Source organism: Eumetopias jubatus, unplaced genomic scaffold (genome assembly GCF_037043125.1).
Source record: "Eumetopias jubatus isolate StellerSeaLion01/CBP00866 unplaced genomic scaffold, mEumJub1_p1.0 scaffold_5, whole genome shotgun sequence".
In the NCBI taxonomy this organism is placed as follows: domain Eukaryota; kingdom Metazoa; phylum Chordata; class Mammalia; order Carnivora; family Otariidae; genus Eumetopias; species Eumetopias jubatus.
Window position 1 is genome coordinate 148193815 of NW_028274811.1, and position 16385 is coordinate 148210199.

At 46.1% G+C, this 16385-nt stretch overlaps 1 protein-coding gene across 1 annotated transcript in view; it reads right to left on the reverse strand.

Annotated features, from left to right (window-relative positions):
* Positions 1–16385, reverse strand: part of ADCY2 (adenylate cyclase 2) — a 400165-nt gene that overhangs the window by 39358 nt on the left and 344422 nt on the right. The window contains exons 17-18 of the mRNA XM_088023724.1: positions 15042–15161; positions 9293–9462 (exon numbers count right to left, since the gene is read on the reverse strand). Of these exons, the coding sequence (XP_087879850.1) occupies positions 9293–9462; positions 15042–15161 (290 nt within the window). The remainder of the gene's footprint in view (positions 1–9292; positions 9463–15041; positions 15162–16385) is intronic.

Here is a 16385-nt window from a genome sequence, read left to right on the forward strand (position 1 = left end):
GACACTCGTGCTGGTCATTTACATAAAAACGATAGCTAGTTGGATGTGAGGCCTCCTTCTCTCTCTCCTTTAAGTTTTTAAGGTTGAAATCCCCATTCTGGACTTTTTCCTTGTCTGGTTGTGCCATTCCCGAGTGTGATGAAGTAGGGGACGCAGCACTAATATAACTGAGAAAGTTTCTAACTCAGTGACAGTTCTAGCCAAAATGTGACTGAATATGCTTTCTTTCATACCTAAAAATTGGGCTCTGGAGACTTAGATGCCCAAACGAGCCTGCAGCCACACACTAATTTACAGTGGGCCCTCACCCTGAGGCTGTTAATGGAGCAATCATTGTGGCCCTCAAGTTTTGGGAGTATAAAAGACCAAGGAAACCTACAAAATTGGATGAGCAATATGGAGGAAATGCCTGGTGGACCAGTCTCTAACCTAAAGGCAAATTATTCAGTTGAGGTAAAAAAATGACATTTTCAATTCTCAGGAGAGAAAGCAGTCCAGGCATGGAGACACGAACATGATCTTACATTTAAAATCTTTATATTTTCCTAGGTGATGTAGACCTCTCTTACTTTTGAGAAGAAAAGTACCTAAAGAAACTCAGGATTATATGGTAATTCTATTTTTCTTTGTTCCAAGTTTTTATTTAAATTCCAGTTAGTTAATATAGAGTGTAATATTGGTTTCAGGAGTAGAATTTAGTGATTCATCCTTACATACAACACCCGGTGCTCATTACAGTAAGTGCCCTCCTTAATGCCCATGGCCCATTTAACCCACCCCCCACCCACCTCCCTCCAGCAACCCTCCCTTCATTCCCTATTGTTACGAGTCTCTCATGGTTTGCCTACCTGATTTTATCTTATTTTATTTTTCTTCCCTTTCTCTATAGTCACCTGTTTTGTTTCTTAAATACCACATATGAGTGAAATCACATGGTATTTGTCTTTCTTTGACTGACTTATTTCACTTAGCATAATACACTCTAGTTTCATCCATGTTGTTGCAAACGGCAATTTCCTTTTCATGGCTGAGTAATATTCCATTGTGTGTGTGTGTGTATATGTATGTATGTACGTACGTATGTATATAGCCCCTCTTCTTTATCCATTCATCAGCCGATGGACCTTTGGGCTCTTTCCATAATTTGGCGATTGTTGATAATGCTACTATAAACATCGGGGTGCATGTACCCCTTCGGATCTGTATTTTTGTGGTGCAATTGCTGGGTCATAGGGTCGCTCTATTTTTAACTTCTTGAGGAACCTCCAACCAGTGTTCCAGAGGGGCTGCACCAGCTTGCATTCCCACCAACAGTGTAGGAGGGCTCCCCTTTCTCTGCATCCCCGCCAACATCTGTTGTTTCCTGACTTGTTAATTTTAGCCATTCTGACAGGTGTGAGGTGGTATCTCATCGTGCTTTTAATTTGTATTTCCCTGATGATGAGTGATGTTGAATATCTTTTCATGTGTCTGTTAGCCATCTGGATGTCTTCTTTGGAAAAATGTCTGTTCGTGTCTTCTGCCCATTTCTTAACTGGATTATTCGTTTTTTAGGTGTTGAGTTTGATAAATTCTTTATAGATTCTGGATACTAACCTTTATCAGATATGTCATTTGCAAATATCTTCTCCCAATCTGTAGGCTGCCTTTTAGTTTTGTTGATTGTTTGCTTTGCTGTGCAGAAACTTTTTATCTTGATGAAGTCCCAATGGTTCATTTCTGCTTTTGTTTCCCTTGCCTCTGGAGATGTGTCTAGTAAGAAGTTGCGGTGGCCGGGGTCAAAGAGGTTGCCGCCTGTGTTCTCATCTAGGATTTTGATGCTTTCCTGTCTCACATTTAGGTCCTTCATCCATGGGAATTCTATTTTTAAATTTTTGAGACACCTCCATACTGTGTTCCAGAATGGCTACACCAGCTTGCATTCCCACCAACAGCGTAAGACAGTTCCCATTTCTCCACATCCTCACCAACACCTGTTGTTTCTTAAAAAATATTTTATTTGTTTATTTGAGAGAGAGAGAGCATGAGAGAGAGAGAGAGAGATCAGGAGCAGGGGGGAGGGGCAGAGGGAGAAGCAGACTCCCCACTGAGCAGGGAGCCCAACGTGGGACTTGATTCCAGGACCCTGGGATCATGACCCAAGCTGAAGGCAGATGCCTAACCGCCTGAGCCAGCCAGGTGCCCTCTTGTGTTTTTTTTTGTTTTTTTTTTTAAAGATTTATTTATTATTTATTTTGAGAGAGTGAGAATGAGAGAGTACATGAGAGGGGGGAGGGTCAGAAGGAGAAGCAGACTCCCTGCTGAGCAGGGAGCCCGATGCAGGACTCGATCCTGGGACTCCAGGATCATGACCCGAGCCGAAGGCAGTTGCTTAACCAACTGAGCCACCCAGGCGCCCCCTCTTGTGTGTTTTTATCCATCCAGCCAGTCTTGCCTTTTGGGTAGAGAATTCACTTCATTTCCATTGAGAGTAACATTGATTGACAAGGACTTTCTAATGCTCTGTTACTAATGGTTCTCTGGCTGTTCTTTAGTTCCTCTGTTCCTTTCTTTCTTGAGTTTTTGTGTTCCTTGAGGTTTTTCATCGCTTTCTTCAATCTGAAAGAGCAGTTACCCCCTTGAGTCTTTATTAACTGTGTCTGGGATGGAAATACCTTGAGGATCCCTGAGAAGGTCCCTGGTCATACCTGCTCTTCGCCTCTTCCTCCCTCTCGTGGCAGAGTTCTTAAGCTTTCGCACCTCCTCTCCATCGGGCAGGGCACCAGGCAGAGTACTCACAGCCTCCTTTTGTTTTCCCAAACAAAACTTGCCTGGCCCTCAGATTCGAGCCGGCTTTCTGTGTGTGCTCACTAGCCATCTGCTAAAGCCCGTTGTCTTCTCTGCCACTGGGAGTGTGGGCAGGGATCTGGCCACAGGGTCAGGGTGTGGGAGGTGTGGGGATCTGTGGGTGAGGTGTTCCCAGAATCTCCTGGGCAGGCTTCTCAATGGAGGCCACGATGCGGTGAGTAGGATCCGTGTCCCTGGAAGGCCCTTTGAGAGTGCCTATCTGTCCTTGCCCAGCTGCTCCCTGCCCCCATCATGCAGCTCGGGACTCAGCACTGTGGATGCTCGCTCGCACTGGAGATCTCCCTTGGGCCTCAGCGGTACCCTTCTGGGGGACAGGGGGTGTGGGTAGAGTCAAGCCATTCCTCTTACCCACTGCAGTGCATTCAGACAGTGTGCTGGAACGTCTGCTCTGGAAACCAGGACTTGCTCCAAGGCTCCGTGGGTGGGTCACTTGTCAAGTGTTTTCTAGGGGCCCCTGGACCACAGCCAAGACGGGCTGGAGCTGGTTCACGGCTGTTGCACGGCTTCACAGCCCGGGGCCCGTATGCCTATTACCTGATCCTCAAGTGCGTGAGATGCCTCTTGGACCCCGTGGCATATACTGTTGGATCCCCCAGCTCCTGCAACAGCACTTTTGTCCCTGGACAGATGTCAAATCACTGGAGCTGGTGGGGGTGGTGGTGGCAAAGACGAGAGACATCTTATTCTGCCATGATGCTGAAGTCCCTTCCTTCTTGCGCTTCTGAATCCCCACAGCTCTCCAAGGTCTTTCCAGCGTTAGTCAGCTCTGGGCCCCCCGACACATGCCTGGCCCACAAGCTCATCCTTTCCTAGGTGTGCAGGATAAGCTTAACCACGACATCCTGACAAGTCTCCTGCCGGCCTTCTGATGAAACCCGATTTTCTTATAGAGACGTTTTGGGAAATTCATCTTCTTTTTTTTTTAAAGATTTATTTATTTGAGAGAGAGAGAGAGTGTGCGGGGGGAGGGGCAGTGGGAGAGGGAGAGAGAAAATCTTAAGCAGACTCCACGCCCAACATGGAGCCCAACGTGGAGCTCCATCTCTTGACCCCAAGATCATGGCCTGAGCTGAAATCAAGAGTCAGCCACTTAACTGACTGAGCCACCCAGGAGCCCCTGTGATCTTCTTGACAGCAGAGACTACACTTTCTTCGTCTCTGTGCTCAGGCTCCAGCGCTCAGGCCTGGCATACAAAGGGTGTTCAATAAAAGTGTGTCATAAAAACAGATGAATAAGTGGACGAATAATCATGTTGGTTTGAAACCTAAGGGGCTTCCTTTCTAGACACTCTTTCCTCTCTGGCGGGACAGAGATTCACCAGAATCCTATGCAGTCTTCCGGAGAGGGTGGCCCAATGTCACCCAAGGACAGATGGCCCAGAGCCTTATGCTTTCTCAGGGTGTCACTCACAAATGCCAAGCAAGACATTCTGGGCTGGAACAGACTACCACATGGAGGGACAAGCCCATGCTGAGCAATGAGCCCTGCAGGCAGCTGCGGGTCAGGAGAGATGACAAAGCCCGGGGCTGGGAGATAGCACTGGCCTCTGCTATGGATGTACTATGCACCCATGAATGTGGCTGTGGTTTCGTTCTGTGGAGGTGATTTTAAGTGGGAAGCAACTGGTCTATCGGTGCAGTAAGACAGAGGGCTATGCATGGCTTCAGCATCAGAGATGGAGGAACTGATGATATAACATATGTATTCTGCAGTCTATGGGCACAGGCTCTGTGAAATCTCCTTTTTCCCCTTATTCTAAAATCAAACAAAACAAAACAGCCAAAAATCAAGTATCCTCCTGCAAGTGGATCCACATCACAGCAGATCTTTGAGTTTAGATAACCAAGTAGCTCACTAATGGTTGTTTTTTATAGAAAAAAAGAAAGCTTGGTGGAATTTGAGCAGCCCTAGGATGACTTGCTTTTTCCTTAAATTGGCAGCTTGGACAACCTACCTCCTTCTCTGGCCTCCCGGGCGGCTGCTAGTGGGTGTGAGCCACCCAGAAACGTGTGTTCCTTACTTTCTGGAGCTGGAACAGGGAGCAGGAATCAGAAAGGGCAAGAGAAGCTGAGATATTAAGTTTGAAAGTTTCAAAACTATTCAACATTAACTTGGATACAGGATGGGTTAGAATGTTAATTTGGAATACATTTTTAATTTGAAAGTGGAGACTTTAGAGGAATTTCAGGTGCTTTGGAATACCCCCAGGCCCTCCACCCCAGAGTGGATGTGCGATGCTCTCCTGCCTTTCTGCTGATCCTCATTAATGCTGTAGTTCTTCCTCAAGACTCTCAGGGAGCTCATCATTGGCTGATTCCAAGTTGGGGCACTGTCAGAATGGGTCACAAAATCTCAAATTCTGTGTCTTGAATGAGACGTAGGAGAAACAGAGAAAGCAAAACAATGCCACACTGAAGGTGTGTAATTCAGAGCTCTCAGTGATAGACGTTTGAGAATCTCCATCACTGTCATTGATATGGAGCTTTAAGGAAGTAAGAATTACACGGACATTTCCACCAGCAAGCACCCAGAGCTCCTGAATGAGGCTGGGCACTGGGTATCACTGCTTACTTACACGCCTTAGTTATGTTGTCCACAGAGGCCTTGTCTTATTCGGCGAAGTGCTCAAACAGAGCTGGTTAGCCCACAGAGTTCCCTGTTACCTCCTCTGTTCAAGCTCTCCCACACCCTTACCTCTTCAGAATTATAAGGCACATTTCCCTCACTCAGGTGAATTAGTATCATTCCGGGTCCATATTAAATGGTAATACTCATCCCTTGAGACTTTTTAGTTCTGTAAGGTAAAAACTCACAGGAAAAATCTGACAGTGTGTTGCAGACTCTGTGGCAAGCCTTTGACATGGGAAGGGTGGGTCTTTGAAACAAAAACATCCTCCAGCAATATCAACGCTCATCACCATCACCATCGCTGGGACAGACAGCCTGGGGTCCCTGGCCATGTTGGCTGAGGGCTTTGGGAGACTGTCATGGGAAGGAACAAGAATCATTATTAATTGGTTCAGTAAACATCCTGCCCTTACAGAAAGATGGACGATGTCGTCAATGCCGAAGGAGGAGATATGTTGTTCTGGACCTTCTAAATAGCAGAAACCTCTGAGCTTCCTTCACCGTGAGGACTTACCCGAATCTCATGAACACAGATAATGATAGGTACTGCGGCATTGCTGGCCTCCATTTGATGAATTGTTCATGGCATATCCTCTCAAAGTGGTCTTTTTCTCTCCTTTAGAGTAGGCTTTCCACATTCGTCAAACTCTAATAAGAGTATCTCTGATGCCATTTTCTAAATTATCCATTGATCTGGAGTTTTTCTAGTGCATACTTCTCCTGTTTCCTTTGCTGACCCCACTGGCAAAAACTTCCCTATTGACTTGTACCATCCTGTTGGCCGGTCCATGATCAATGTCACATGTGGTTCTGAGAAGGTCCCTGAAACATGGGTCACGGTGAACTCACATACGGACAAAAGTGCTGTCCAACTATGTATTCAGAAGATGGCCTGGCACTGCCTTATGAGCAGAAATGCCCTCTCGGACTCGCCCTTGAAATACAAGACTACAAACAAAGCTGATGCTGTCCCTGAAAAGACACATCTTCAATGAGCCTCTGTCTTCAGGGAAGCAGATTAGGAGAGACTTTTCATTACAGCCAGGACTGGGGCCCTTCTGATTATTTGGGGGTGCACCTGCTGTTATTCATGTATCCAACAGATGTTTATCGAGCACCTCCTTACTTACCCAATGGCAGGCATGGTTATAGGCACTGTGGATATCAGAGTGGTACTTGGTTCAGACCTTCTCTGTCCTCGATTCGAGAGTATCTATTATTTGCGTCATAGGAAAGGAGACGGCGGGCAACAGAGCCCCAGCGGATTCATCCAGGGGGGATACTCTCCACCTCTGTAGAGTGAGAGGGCTGCTCAGTGTTCAGCAGAAGCTTGGGGTAGGTCTGCCGACAGTGCTCGGGGCCCACATGGGGACCAATCCAGAGGCCAAGGTGGGCACCAAGGACACTCACTGCCACAGCCAAGCACACATTCCAGAAAGAAGACCGGGACAAGAACCAGGAAGCCAGGAGTGGAAAGGGAGGGCAAGGATGCAAAGACCAGAAATAAGTCAGAAAAGGGCCAGGACCAAGCTCGTCTTCAGTGACACAGATGAGCTCAATCAGGAACAGATGTGCTGCTTGGCACTCCTGTGAGCCAGCTCCCCCCATGAAGGGGGCCTCTGGCTTGGAATTTAGGAATGTTCCAGCTCAAGGCACTGCCCCAGAGCAGGGGGCTTTTGTTTTTCTAAGGATCCTAGTGTTCTGTTGGAAAGAGTTGTGTCAGCAACGACACAAGGCAAAGGATGGGGAAACCCCTAGCAGGTGTCTGACGGCAAAATCTCGTGAATCTTAGAGAACAAAGAACACACGGGCATGAGTCCCAGAGTTACATCAAACATGAGGCTGGAGAAATCAGGGGGAAGGTGAAGACTCCTGCTCTTAAGAGTCTCTCATTTGGGGTTAGTTTTCAACTGACATTGAGAAAATGTGTTAATTTCAAGATATTCTGTTACTCTGCCAGGAACAGTCATCGTTGAGTGGAGGAACGCTTCTTCATTCTGGGGTGTGGAAATGTCAGAGCCCCATGGTGAGGCGGAGGGGGGCGGGGAGGTGAGGCGGAGGGGGGCGGGGAGGTGAGGCGGAGGGGGGCGGGGAGGTGAGGCGGAGGGGGGCGGGGAGGCAGGTCCCTGAGGCTTCTCGGCTCAGCCCTCTCTAGCCGTAAGGTTCTTATAAAGACAAAACTCGGAGAAGACACACAAAAGATCTTGAAGGAAACGGAAGGACTCTGAAAGTAAACACTCCTTTTCTTCAACCAAGGAACGACTCTACTGCTGCTCAGTTGTAAGCAGAGATCGTGTGTCTATCTCTGGTCCCCAGAAGTCATTCTCTCTCCATCAGAAACTCGCTTATCTAATTTCCTCTTTTTCTTCAGATGTGTAGCATATTCAGGAGCTTCAAATTTAATAAAGGGAAATTCAGCAGAATCGTCAGCTGTGCATAAAAATCAGTAACACCGCATTTATGTAGGGATTTGACAGAGGCTCTCTGGGTATAGTAGAGAAATAGTAAAGCGTGTTTGCTTGGCGACTTTGAGAAGTGATTGGGAAATTAACTCCTGATTTCATTCTCATCCTTGCTAAGGAATCAAACTTTCCTTAATACCATTATGCATTTTTGCAACTCTACTCCTCTCAGCTTGATTACAAATTATTAGGGCTTCATGGTGTGGAGGATGATGGAAATTAAATTATGTGAGGAGAATGCGCTGCTGTGGTGTTTCTGAAAGTGTTTTTATTGGTAAGGAACGTGCACACAGTAAGGTGCACGCTGTACTTGACACTGAGCCTCCAATGGAGAAGTGAGTGGCCATGCGCTGGGAACACAAGCCGTCTTTCTGGAGCCACACATCTATGAAAATATTTAAGGTGTTTATTTTATATTAAAAGAGATACGGATAATTTATGGAGGATTATGCCACACGCTTATAGAAAAAATTTAAAGGCTGGTGGGTCCAGAAATAAACCTAGTGCGTGATATATAAAGTTTTGCCATTAAGATGTGAGATGGAGAATATCATAATGATTACTTTTTTTTCAAGCAGGGGATAAATATTCATTGTAAGTATATGGAAGTAATTTGATGGCAAGAAACCTTTTATAAACCTGAGGAAGGGCTTGAGGAACATTCTTCCAATGTTCCCAACCTCAGGGCGGGATGCGATCACAGTTGTATCTTTTCTTGAAAGTCAATCTCTTCATAGAACAGACAGTTGCCAGTTGACCATACTCCCTCCACGCAAGGGTAGTTTAGGAAATCTCCCCTAAGAAGTTTAACGCTATAACTTGTGAATCTTTTCCGGTATTTTTGTGTAGGCTGATTCATTTGTTTTGGACTGGGGGGGGGCACTTTGCCTGGGGGGCACATTTGGCAGTGTCTGGAGAAATCTTTTGTTGTCATGACTTGGGGTGGGTAGTTGTGTCTGGCGTCTAGTGGGTAGGGGCCAGGGATCTGCTAAGAATCGTGTAATGCCCAGGACGGTCCCCTCACTGCCCAACGCGAGGGAAACTTATTCAGTCTGAAGTATTAACAATACTGAGGAAGAGAAACCCTAGGTTATACTTATCATTACAGTCCAGAGGGGAACACAAATCCCCTCTCTAAACCACTTCCTATCCCCTACATGTATATGATGATACCGATTCTACATAAAATCTATAACGAAGACACACACCAGCTTCCTGCACCATTGTTTTAAAGAAACCCACGTGCAGTGATTGCCGATGACAAGGATATTGCTCATCGACATTTACTCAACGCACACTCACGTTATCAACGTCCCGCAAAAGAACCAAGGAGAAGGAAAGGGACGCGGGTTACCTCTCGAATAAGACCTGGCTGTAGTCGTCTAGGACGTGGGCGTGAGTGTGCAGAAGGATGGTGTTGTAGCCCACCAATGCCACCATCATGATCAACATCTTCAACTCGTAGTTCACCCTCAGGAACACCGAGCAGGAAATCAGTCCCAGAATGCAGCTGTAGATAAAGTACTGGAACAGGGAAACAGATCAGATGAATTACTCAGGATCTCCTCTGAGAAATGCTGGAGTAAGCATTAAAATTGGGGATCACCACCAAGTTCACTCAGGCTGCTTATGAACTGGCTGCTCATCATTTGCTTCTGGAAAATGAAAACAATAGGACTCTGTACACCTTTAGAGATTTTAAAAGTTGTAGTACATAGAATCTCTTTCGGCCTTGCAATTCTTTATTTATTAAGAGGATATAAATCATCGCAGGGGTTAAAAGCACAAGAAAGCCCAGGTGTTTTATTAAAAGAGAAACAGTGGGTCTAAAGCAGGAAGGATTTAACAAACTAAAAGCTTTGGCCAGGGTGAGTCACGAATTCCCCGGAAGCGGACAGGAACCCAAGGAAATGGAAAGAACCAGGTGTGAGGAAGAAAGCACATTCCATCCTGTGTGGCCCCAGGAAGCCACGCTGCTCCTGCACGAGGATGCGTGTTTCTCACTATTTACCATAATGGACATCGTTGAGAAGGGAGAGCCCTGAGGCAACCTTCCTTGGCTCACTCATTCGCGGGGTTACTTTGGGCCACTGACCTAACCCGGCTGTGTGACACGGTGTCTTTAGCTATAACACGAGGGGAAGAACGTCCTCCTTTTAAGTCACTGAACAGAGTGAGCAGAGCTTGGAGCCCAGAGCCCTGCCAGCCAGGAGTGACTTGCTGAATGAAAGGTCGCCAGTCGCACGAAGGCTTTATCTGCTCTACCCCTCTGTTTTTGTGAACCAAGGTTAGCTATCTGCTTTCCTAGAAGGGAAGCAGCTCTCAATAAAGTCTAATCATTTTAATAAAGCATAGATCCGACGATGTTTGATAAACGTGCCTTTATAAAAGAGCCCAGTTTGTAAGGCACTCAATTTTCGTGTCATTATGTGGAATAAGCCATGTATGAGCTGCTTATTCTTACCACTCGAGCTCTTTTATTTCCCTGGCTAAGGCCATCCAGAGTCAGCTCTCTGGAAGGCTAGTGATATTAGCTCATCCATCCTGTTCCTGGGGAAGAAAGGAAGGCGAGGAGTGAGCTGCCCTGGTCACACCAAGCACTTCCTTCTCCGTGAGAGGGGTGCTTGGTGTCAGCCCAGATGTTGTACTCTCGGGGACCTGGACCCGGCATGTCAGCTTCCCCAGGAAGACCAGCGGTTGTCCCTGATCACACGGCAACTGGGTCACCCTTTAGGAGGTGATGCTTTGCCCCCGGTGGCTGCATTTTACAGGGCCCTGAGGGTTCTAAGCATCCTTTCTCTGGCCCAAATTACCTTCCCGATGTGAGTTCTCCCCGATGCTGACACCACTCCCCCTACAACAGAGAACAAGAGGAGGAAAAGAGGGAAGAGATGTGTGCGGACGGGGCTGCTCAGGCTGGGACACTCGTGGGAGCAGGTGGGAGCAACGGCGCAGTCTCCCCCGGTGCAGGAGGCCAGGGAGGATGCGCAGGCTCTGAAGCCAGTCCTTATTTCCACGGAGTGCGGCCACTGTTACCCTCAGAGGGCAGGCGTGAGGGCTCATGGCAGGATGTGCACCAGGCCTGGGGACAGCCACTGGATGCGGACCAGGCAGCTCTGCAGAGGGCCTGGGGAGGTCCCCTCAGGGCAGGGAACGTGCCCAGCTGCCTGGCAGGGAGGCTCGTACCTACTGGACTGAGTAAGATACAGGCTTCTACTTCTCACATCTTTTTTTAGTTCATTTTTCTGCTAACTCACTATTATATTTTTCTAAAGTATCATTCCAAGACAGATTGGAAATTAAAAAAAACAAAAAAACAAAATGAAAACGGGGCCTTCCTCATGAAGAGTCTGAGAGGCCCTGGTTTACAACCTAGCGGTCTTTCAGTCAGTAATCAAGAGTATTCTAGAACGGCTCCTTAAAAGCCATGAAATTGCCCTGGGAGCCGGCGGGGGGAGTGGGGGAGACTCTCAGTTCCAACAGGATGCTGCTACTAAAATCATGCTGAAAACCATAGAATGAACATTATCAACAAGGTCAGCCTAATGGAAGGAGCAGAATCAGGAACCACTGTGTGTATCAACGTATGCATGGTGGGGGGGTGCGGATAGGACTGTAAAGGTTTTCTTTAACACCTGTCATACCAAAGAGGTGCCAATACCTATGCAAACATGCCCATGGTTTCACTTTTTAAAATCCATTCTTAGGCTTTTAAAAGGTTTTCATATTTCAGGAATATTGATTAGAATATATACATTAATGGGAAGTAGCATTTAGTCCGTTCTTTATTAAATAGCCTTTCTGGAACACTTGGAGGCCGTGCACAAGGTGGTTTGGGAACTGATTAAAGGTAGGGGGCAGCCTGCAGACAGCGACAGAGGGATGTGTGAATGAGGGGGGAGAGCTGAGAAGGCCAGGCCAGGGGTTGTGAAGATCAGCTGTTCTCAGTGATAAGGCACCTGCCAGGAAGGGCTCGGGTGGGCAAGAGTTTCGGCGGCAGGCTCCCGGACTGACTTCTATGAGGGTGTAATGACTGCTGACCTATTTCTATATAATTTTGATATAGTTGATATATTAGTTAATGGTTGCATTATTTATTAACATTTATAATTTTAATATTATTTTAATTACTAAATAGTTGTTAATATTAATCTTAAGTTAACGAAGTTAACATTAGTTAATATGATTATTAACACGTTTGATACAGCTGATCGATGAAATCAACTTGCGTTTTAATGGCAAAGGAACAACCACTATTACCCTGGGTAATTTCCTTAAGTTTCTTTTGGCCTCAGTGCCCTCCCCAGGAAAACGGGAATTCCAGGAAGAGCAAACTCACAGGGCAGGTTTTCAGATGAAATGATAGGAACTGCCGACGTGGCAGAAATCAAGGAAATACAGGGCATATTAGGGAATATACAGGGACGCCTGGGTGGCTCAGCCGGTGAAGCCTCTGCCTTCGCCTCAGTTCATGATCTTGGGGTCCTGGGACTGAGCCCCAGGTTGAGCCCGGCATTGAGCCCCGAGCCGTGGGTCTCCCTCTGCCCTGCCCCTGGTCCTGTGTGTGCGTTCTCTCTCTCTCAAATATAATCTTTAAAAAAAATTAGGGAATATACGAAGGACACATATAAAAATAAGGGTCTCCTATAATCTCCAACAACCAACTTGAGCAACTATTGATTATTTTGGGTATATCTTTCCAGCCTTTTTTTTTTTTTTTTTTTTTTTGGTGTGCTACTTATTACTGGCATTAGTATTTTAGAAAACTGGGGACATATTTTGGAATGTTTTTAAGTGATGCGTCTCAATTAACAACTGATTGTGAATATATATTTCTATGCCATTAAACACTTTGCCACAACATCTTTTGTAATGGCTGGCTATAACTAAATAGCAGAATTTATTTATTTATTTATTTTTTCCTCTTTTTTAAAAAAGTTATTCTTATGTTAACCACCATACATTACATCTTTAGTTTCCGATGTAGTGTTCCATGATTCATTGTTTGTGGGCAGAACTTATTTAAACAATCAAATGTATTCTAGTTTTTAGGTTGTTGGTTTCCTTTTACTTTCTTGTTTGTTCTCGATGTTACATAAACGCTTGGATGAACACCGTTGTAGCTAAGTGTTTGCACCTGCAAGATTAATTTCTGAAATGAGTATTGTGGGGTAAAAAGTATGTCTATTTTTATGCTCTCTGGTGGCTATTACAGATTACCACAAGAAGAGTTCTATCACTTTATAGCCCACCACCTTGTCAGCCTCAGATACCACGTACGATGGGGTCAGTTGTGGACATCCACAAATGGCTTTCCTGATGTTCCCTTGGGTCAATGAAGGGGGAAGCCAGGATGTTTCCAGCACATTAGTAATGCAGTTTCTATGCAGACAGTGCTGGGGCATGTGGGGCTTCCTTGGCAAAGCTCATCATAATCCTCTCCCTGAGGACTTCTTATTGGGACAAATAGTGGCTTGTGGATGAAGTCCGACCTAGATTTTAAAGAGTCTATTGTGTATTTTTTCAGCATCTTTTAGGATTGAATAAATGTTACTTTTCCCCATCTTGGGTTTCTAATGATTTGCTTCTTTTAAAAATAAGATGTCATACGGACTTACCTCAATGAGATTCAGAGGGATGAACTTACAGCTTTTACTGAGGCCGAGCACAGTGGGCTGTTCCATCCGAAAAAACTGGATGGAGAGATTTTTAAAAAATGCTTTGCCAGCTATCCTTTCCTTTCTTATGAGAATGCATATTCACTGTAAACCCCTGAAAGTGCCTTGTGAACACTCCCTGGGATGCTCTCTCCCTCCGCGGGCCTGTGCACCCCCGTGCGAGCCAGTGCCCTGCATTCAAGGACAAAGGGCTGGACCACAGTTCCTTTCTCTACAGAAGGCGGCTCCAAATTGCCCACAGTGAGGTCACAGACAATAAACCCTTAACATGCATCCTGGCTCTCACTTTTCACATCACTGAAACAAAAAAGATGCTGTCTGACACGCACGCGGGTTTACGATAATGCCTAAATGAGCGCCAGGACCCCCAGGACAAGGGATGAAGCTTATGCCAGCCTCCCTTCCCGTGCCCACGGGGACATCATTAGGGACCTTGGTCCACTTCCCTCAGAAGCCTCAAAAACATACCAGACACCCCTACTCTGCACACAGAGCTGGGAGCTTCCCGGGAAACTGAAGACAGATGGGGAAAAGGATCAAAGCCAAATAGCAAGGGAACAAATCAGTGAAAGAAGAACGAGGAAGGAAATCTCCTTTATCACCGTAGCTAATGGAGTTTAAAAAGCCGGTAAGGAATTTTTAAAGTATACATACCAAATTACCAGTTTCAATCCCCAAAATGGTTCCTTTAGCACTCTCAGAACAGACTATATGACACAGAAACTGGATGGGAATAATCTAAGCTACTCTAGAGGATTATGCAGTAAAGGAGAGTATCAGAGCTTTTTTTCTGCACAAATGATTCATGAAAGGAAGTTACTAAATAGTAAATAATAATAGTAAATAAGCAAAAGGGAGTTAACCCTTTTCACTTAAAAGACTGACATGTTAGCAAAGTTTGAAATTTCAATCTCGGTCCTTCTGGACATTGGTTAAAATGGGTCAGTGGGCAAGGATGACTGCAGGATATTATCAGTGGGCAGTGTTTGCAGCCAAAGGAAAGACCGAAATCCTCGATGTGGTCCCCCCATCATCAGTCAGGAAATCCAACACTCATCCCCTGGGACAATGAGCAAAACCTCTACGCAACGAATCCAGAACGTCAGTGACCTACAATCGAACGTCAGATGCTGAGATACAAGGTATAAAATGTAGCAGTACGAAAAGCAAAGCAAGAGACATATGGGAGAGCATGACCATGACACTGGATGTGTGCACGTGTCTCACTGGTGTCTGCCAGCCAGGCAGGGCTGCTCTGATTGAAGGCTGGCAGTTTGTAGCTGGTCCAGGCTTACTCAGGTATCGACACCAAAGAGGAAACAGTGAAGTCAAGAGCAGATCAGAACCTGGAGGCTGTCACATGGAATGCGAGGACAGCTCACAGGAAAACAACAAAAGCAATAATAACGAGCGAAATGTTCTTACCGGGAGGAAAAACAGATTTTGTGCCCGCAGAATCGCTGCCTGATTACTGGAGGCGGAAAGACTTGTGTTGGATGTATTGGCAGTTGGAGGAATTGTTTCCTCTGGGTCACTCAGGAAAAACTGCAAAGAAAATGTTTTTTCAATGACTTAGTGAACAGGAGATTAAAGAGTTAGCAGGTTGGCGCTAAGTTATTAATGGCTACGTTCCTTCTGCACGGTAAGCAGGATTATGTGGGCAATCCGGTGTCTGTATTTCCAATGCCGATAGCTTCATCTTCTCCTGTTTGAAGCTTTGAGAATTTCTATTAAATAAGCAGATAACTATTGGTTGTTGTGCTCCATGCTTCTAGTGAATTTCTAGACCTACACGACCGATATTAAAGGAAACAGAAACACCTCTGTTAAATATTAAATTAAAAATGTACAAAGCACAGGGCAGAGGGTTTGGTTAGAATTAGGTCTGAGGCTGACAACACCTCGCACACAGACATTCAACTCTCTACCAAGAAATCAGAGCCTTCGGATTTTTTTTTAAATTTTTAATCTTTTTTTTTTTTTTCAGCGTCTTCATCACCTCGCTTCAAACATTAACTGGGTCTGTGGGCTTTCTGATTATAAGAAATTGTGTCGGCCAAATGCAGTAATGGGTGTGAGCATTTGTGTGTATTATTCGTGAGTGCTTGGCAGTTCAGGATCGTGAGGGATAAGAAGTTGGGAAGGTGAATGCTCTGAGTAAGGACTGCTGGAAAGCGGTCCTAATTTAAAAGAAATGTAACCGTGAGGGGACGAAGATGGTTAGCTCTCATCAAGATACTGGCTCTCTCATAAAGGCTATGGGATCTCGGGGCTGGACTCAATATGAGCCACTGACAATGCATGCAGAGACCCCCTGTGGAAGGGCCCCGCACACAGCCAAGGGCAGAGGGTGATGGCAGGCAGCTCCAGCCCTCACGGCGCTGCCCACACGGCTCCCCCTTCTGAGGTCAAGACGGTGACGGCCACTGATACTAGAGAAACATTCGTGAGGGCTGCCTGCCTGAGGCTGGAAAAATTCAGGGTGCCCCGAGGGGCTCCCCTCTCGGGGAGGGAATGTGCATCAGGGAAAACAAGAACATGGAGAACATGCTCTGTGACGGAAGTCAGACCCAAGAACATGATCATCGTGCAATCCCGGGTCCAGGAGGGGTCTAGACCAGGCAAACGCCCGGGAGGGAGAATGCAGGTTACTAGGTGCTGGGGGAGCAGGCGGTGGGCAGTTAGTGGGTGCACAACAGTGTGAATGTACTCAGTGCTACTCAGCTGCACACTGCAAGATGGTTAGAACGATAAATCTTACGTTATGCA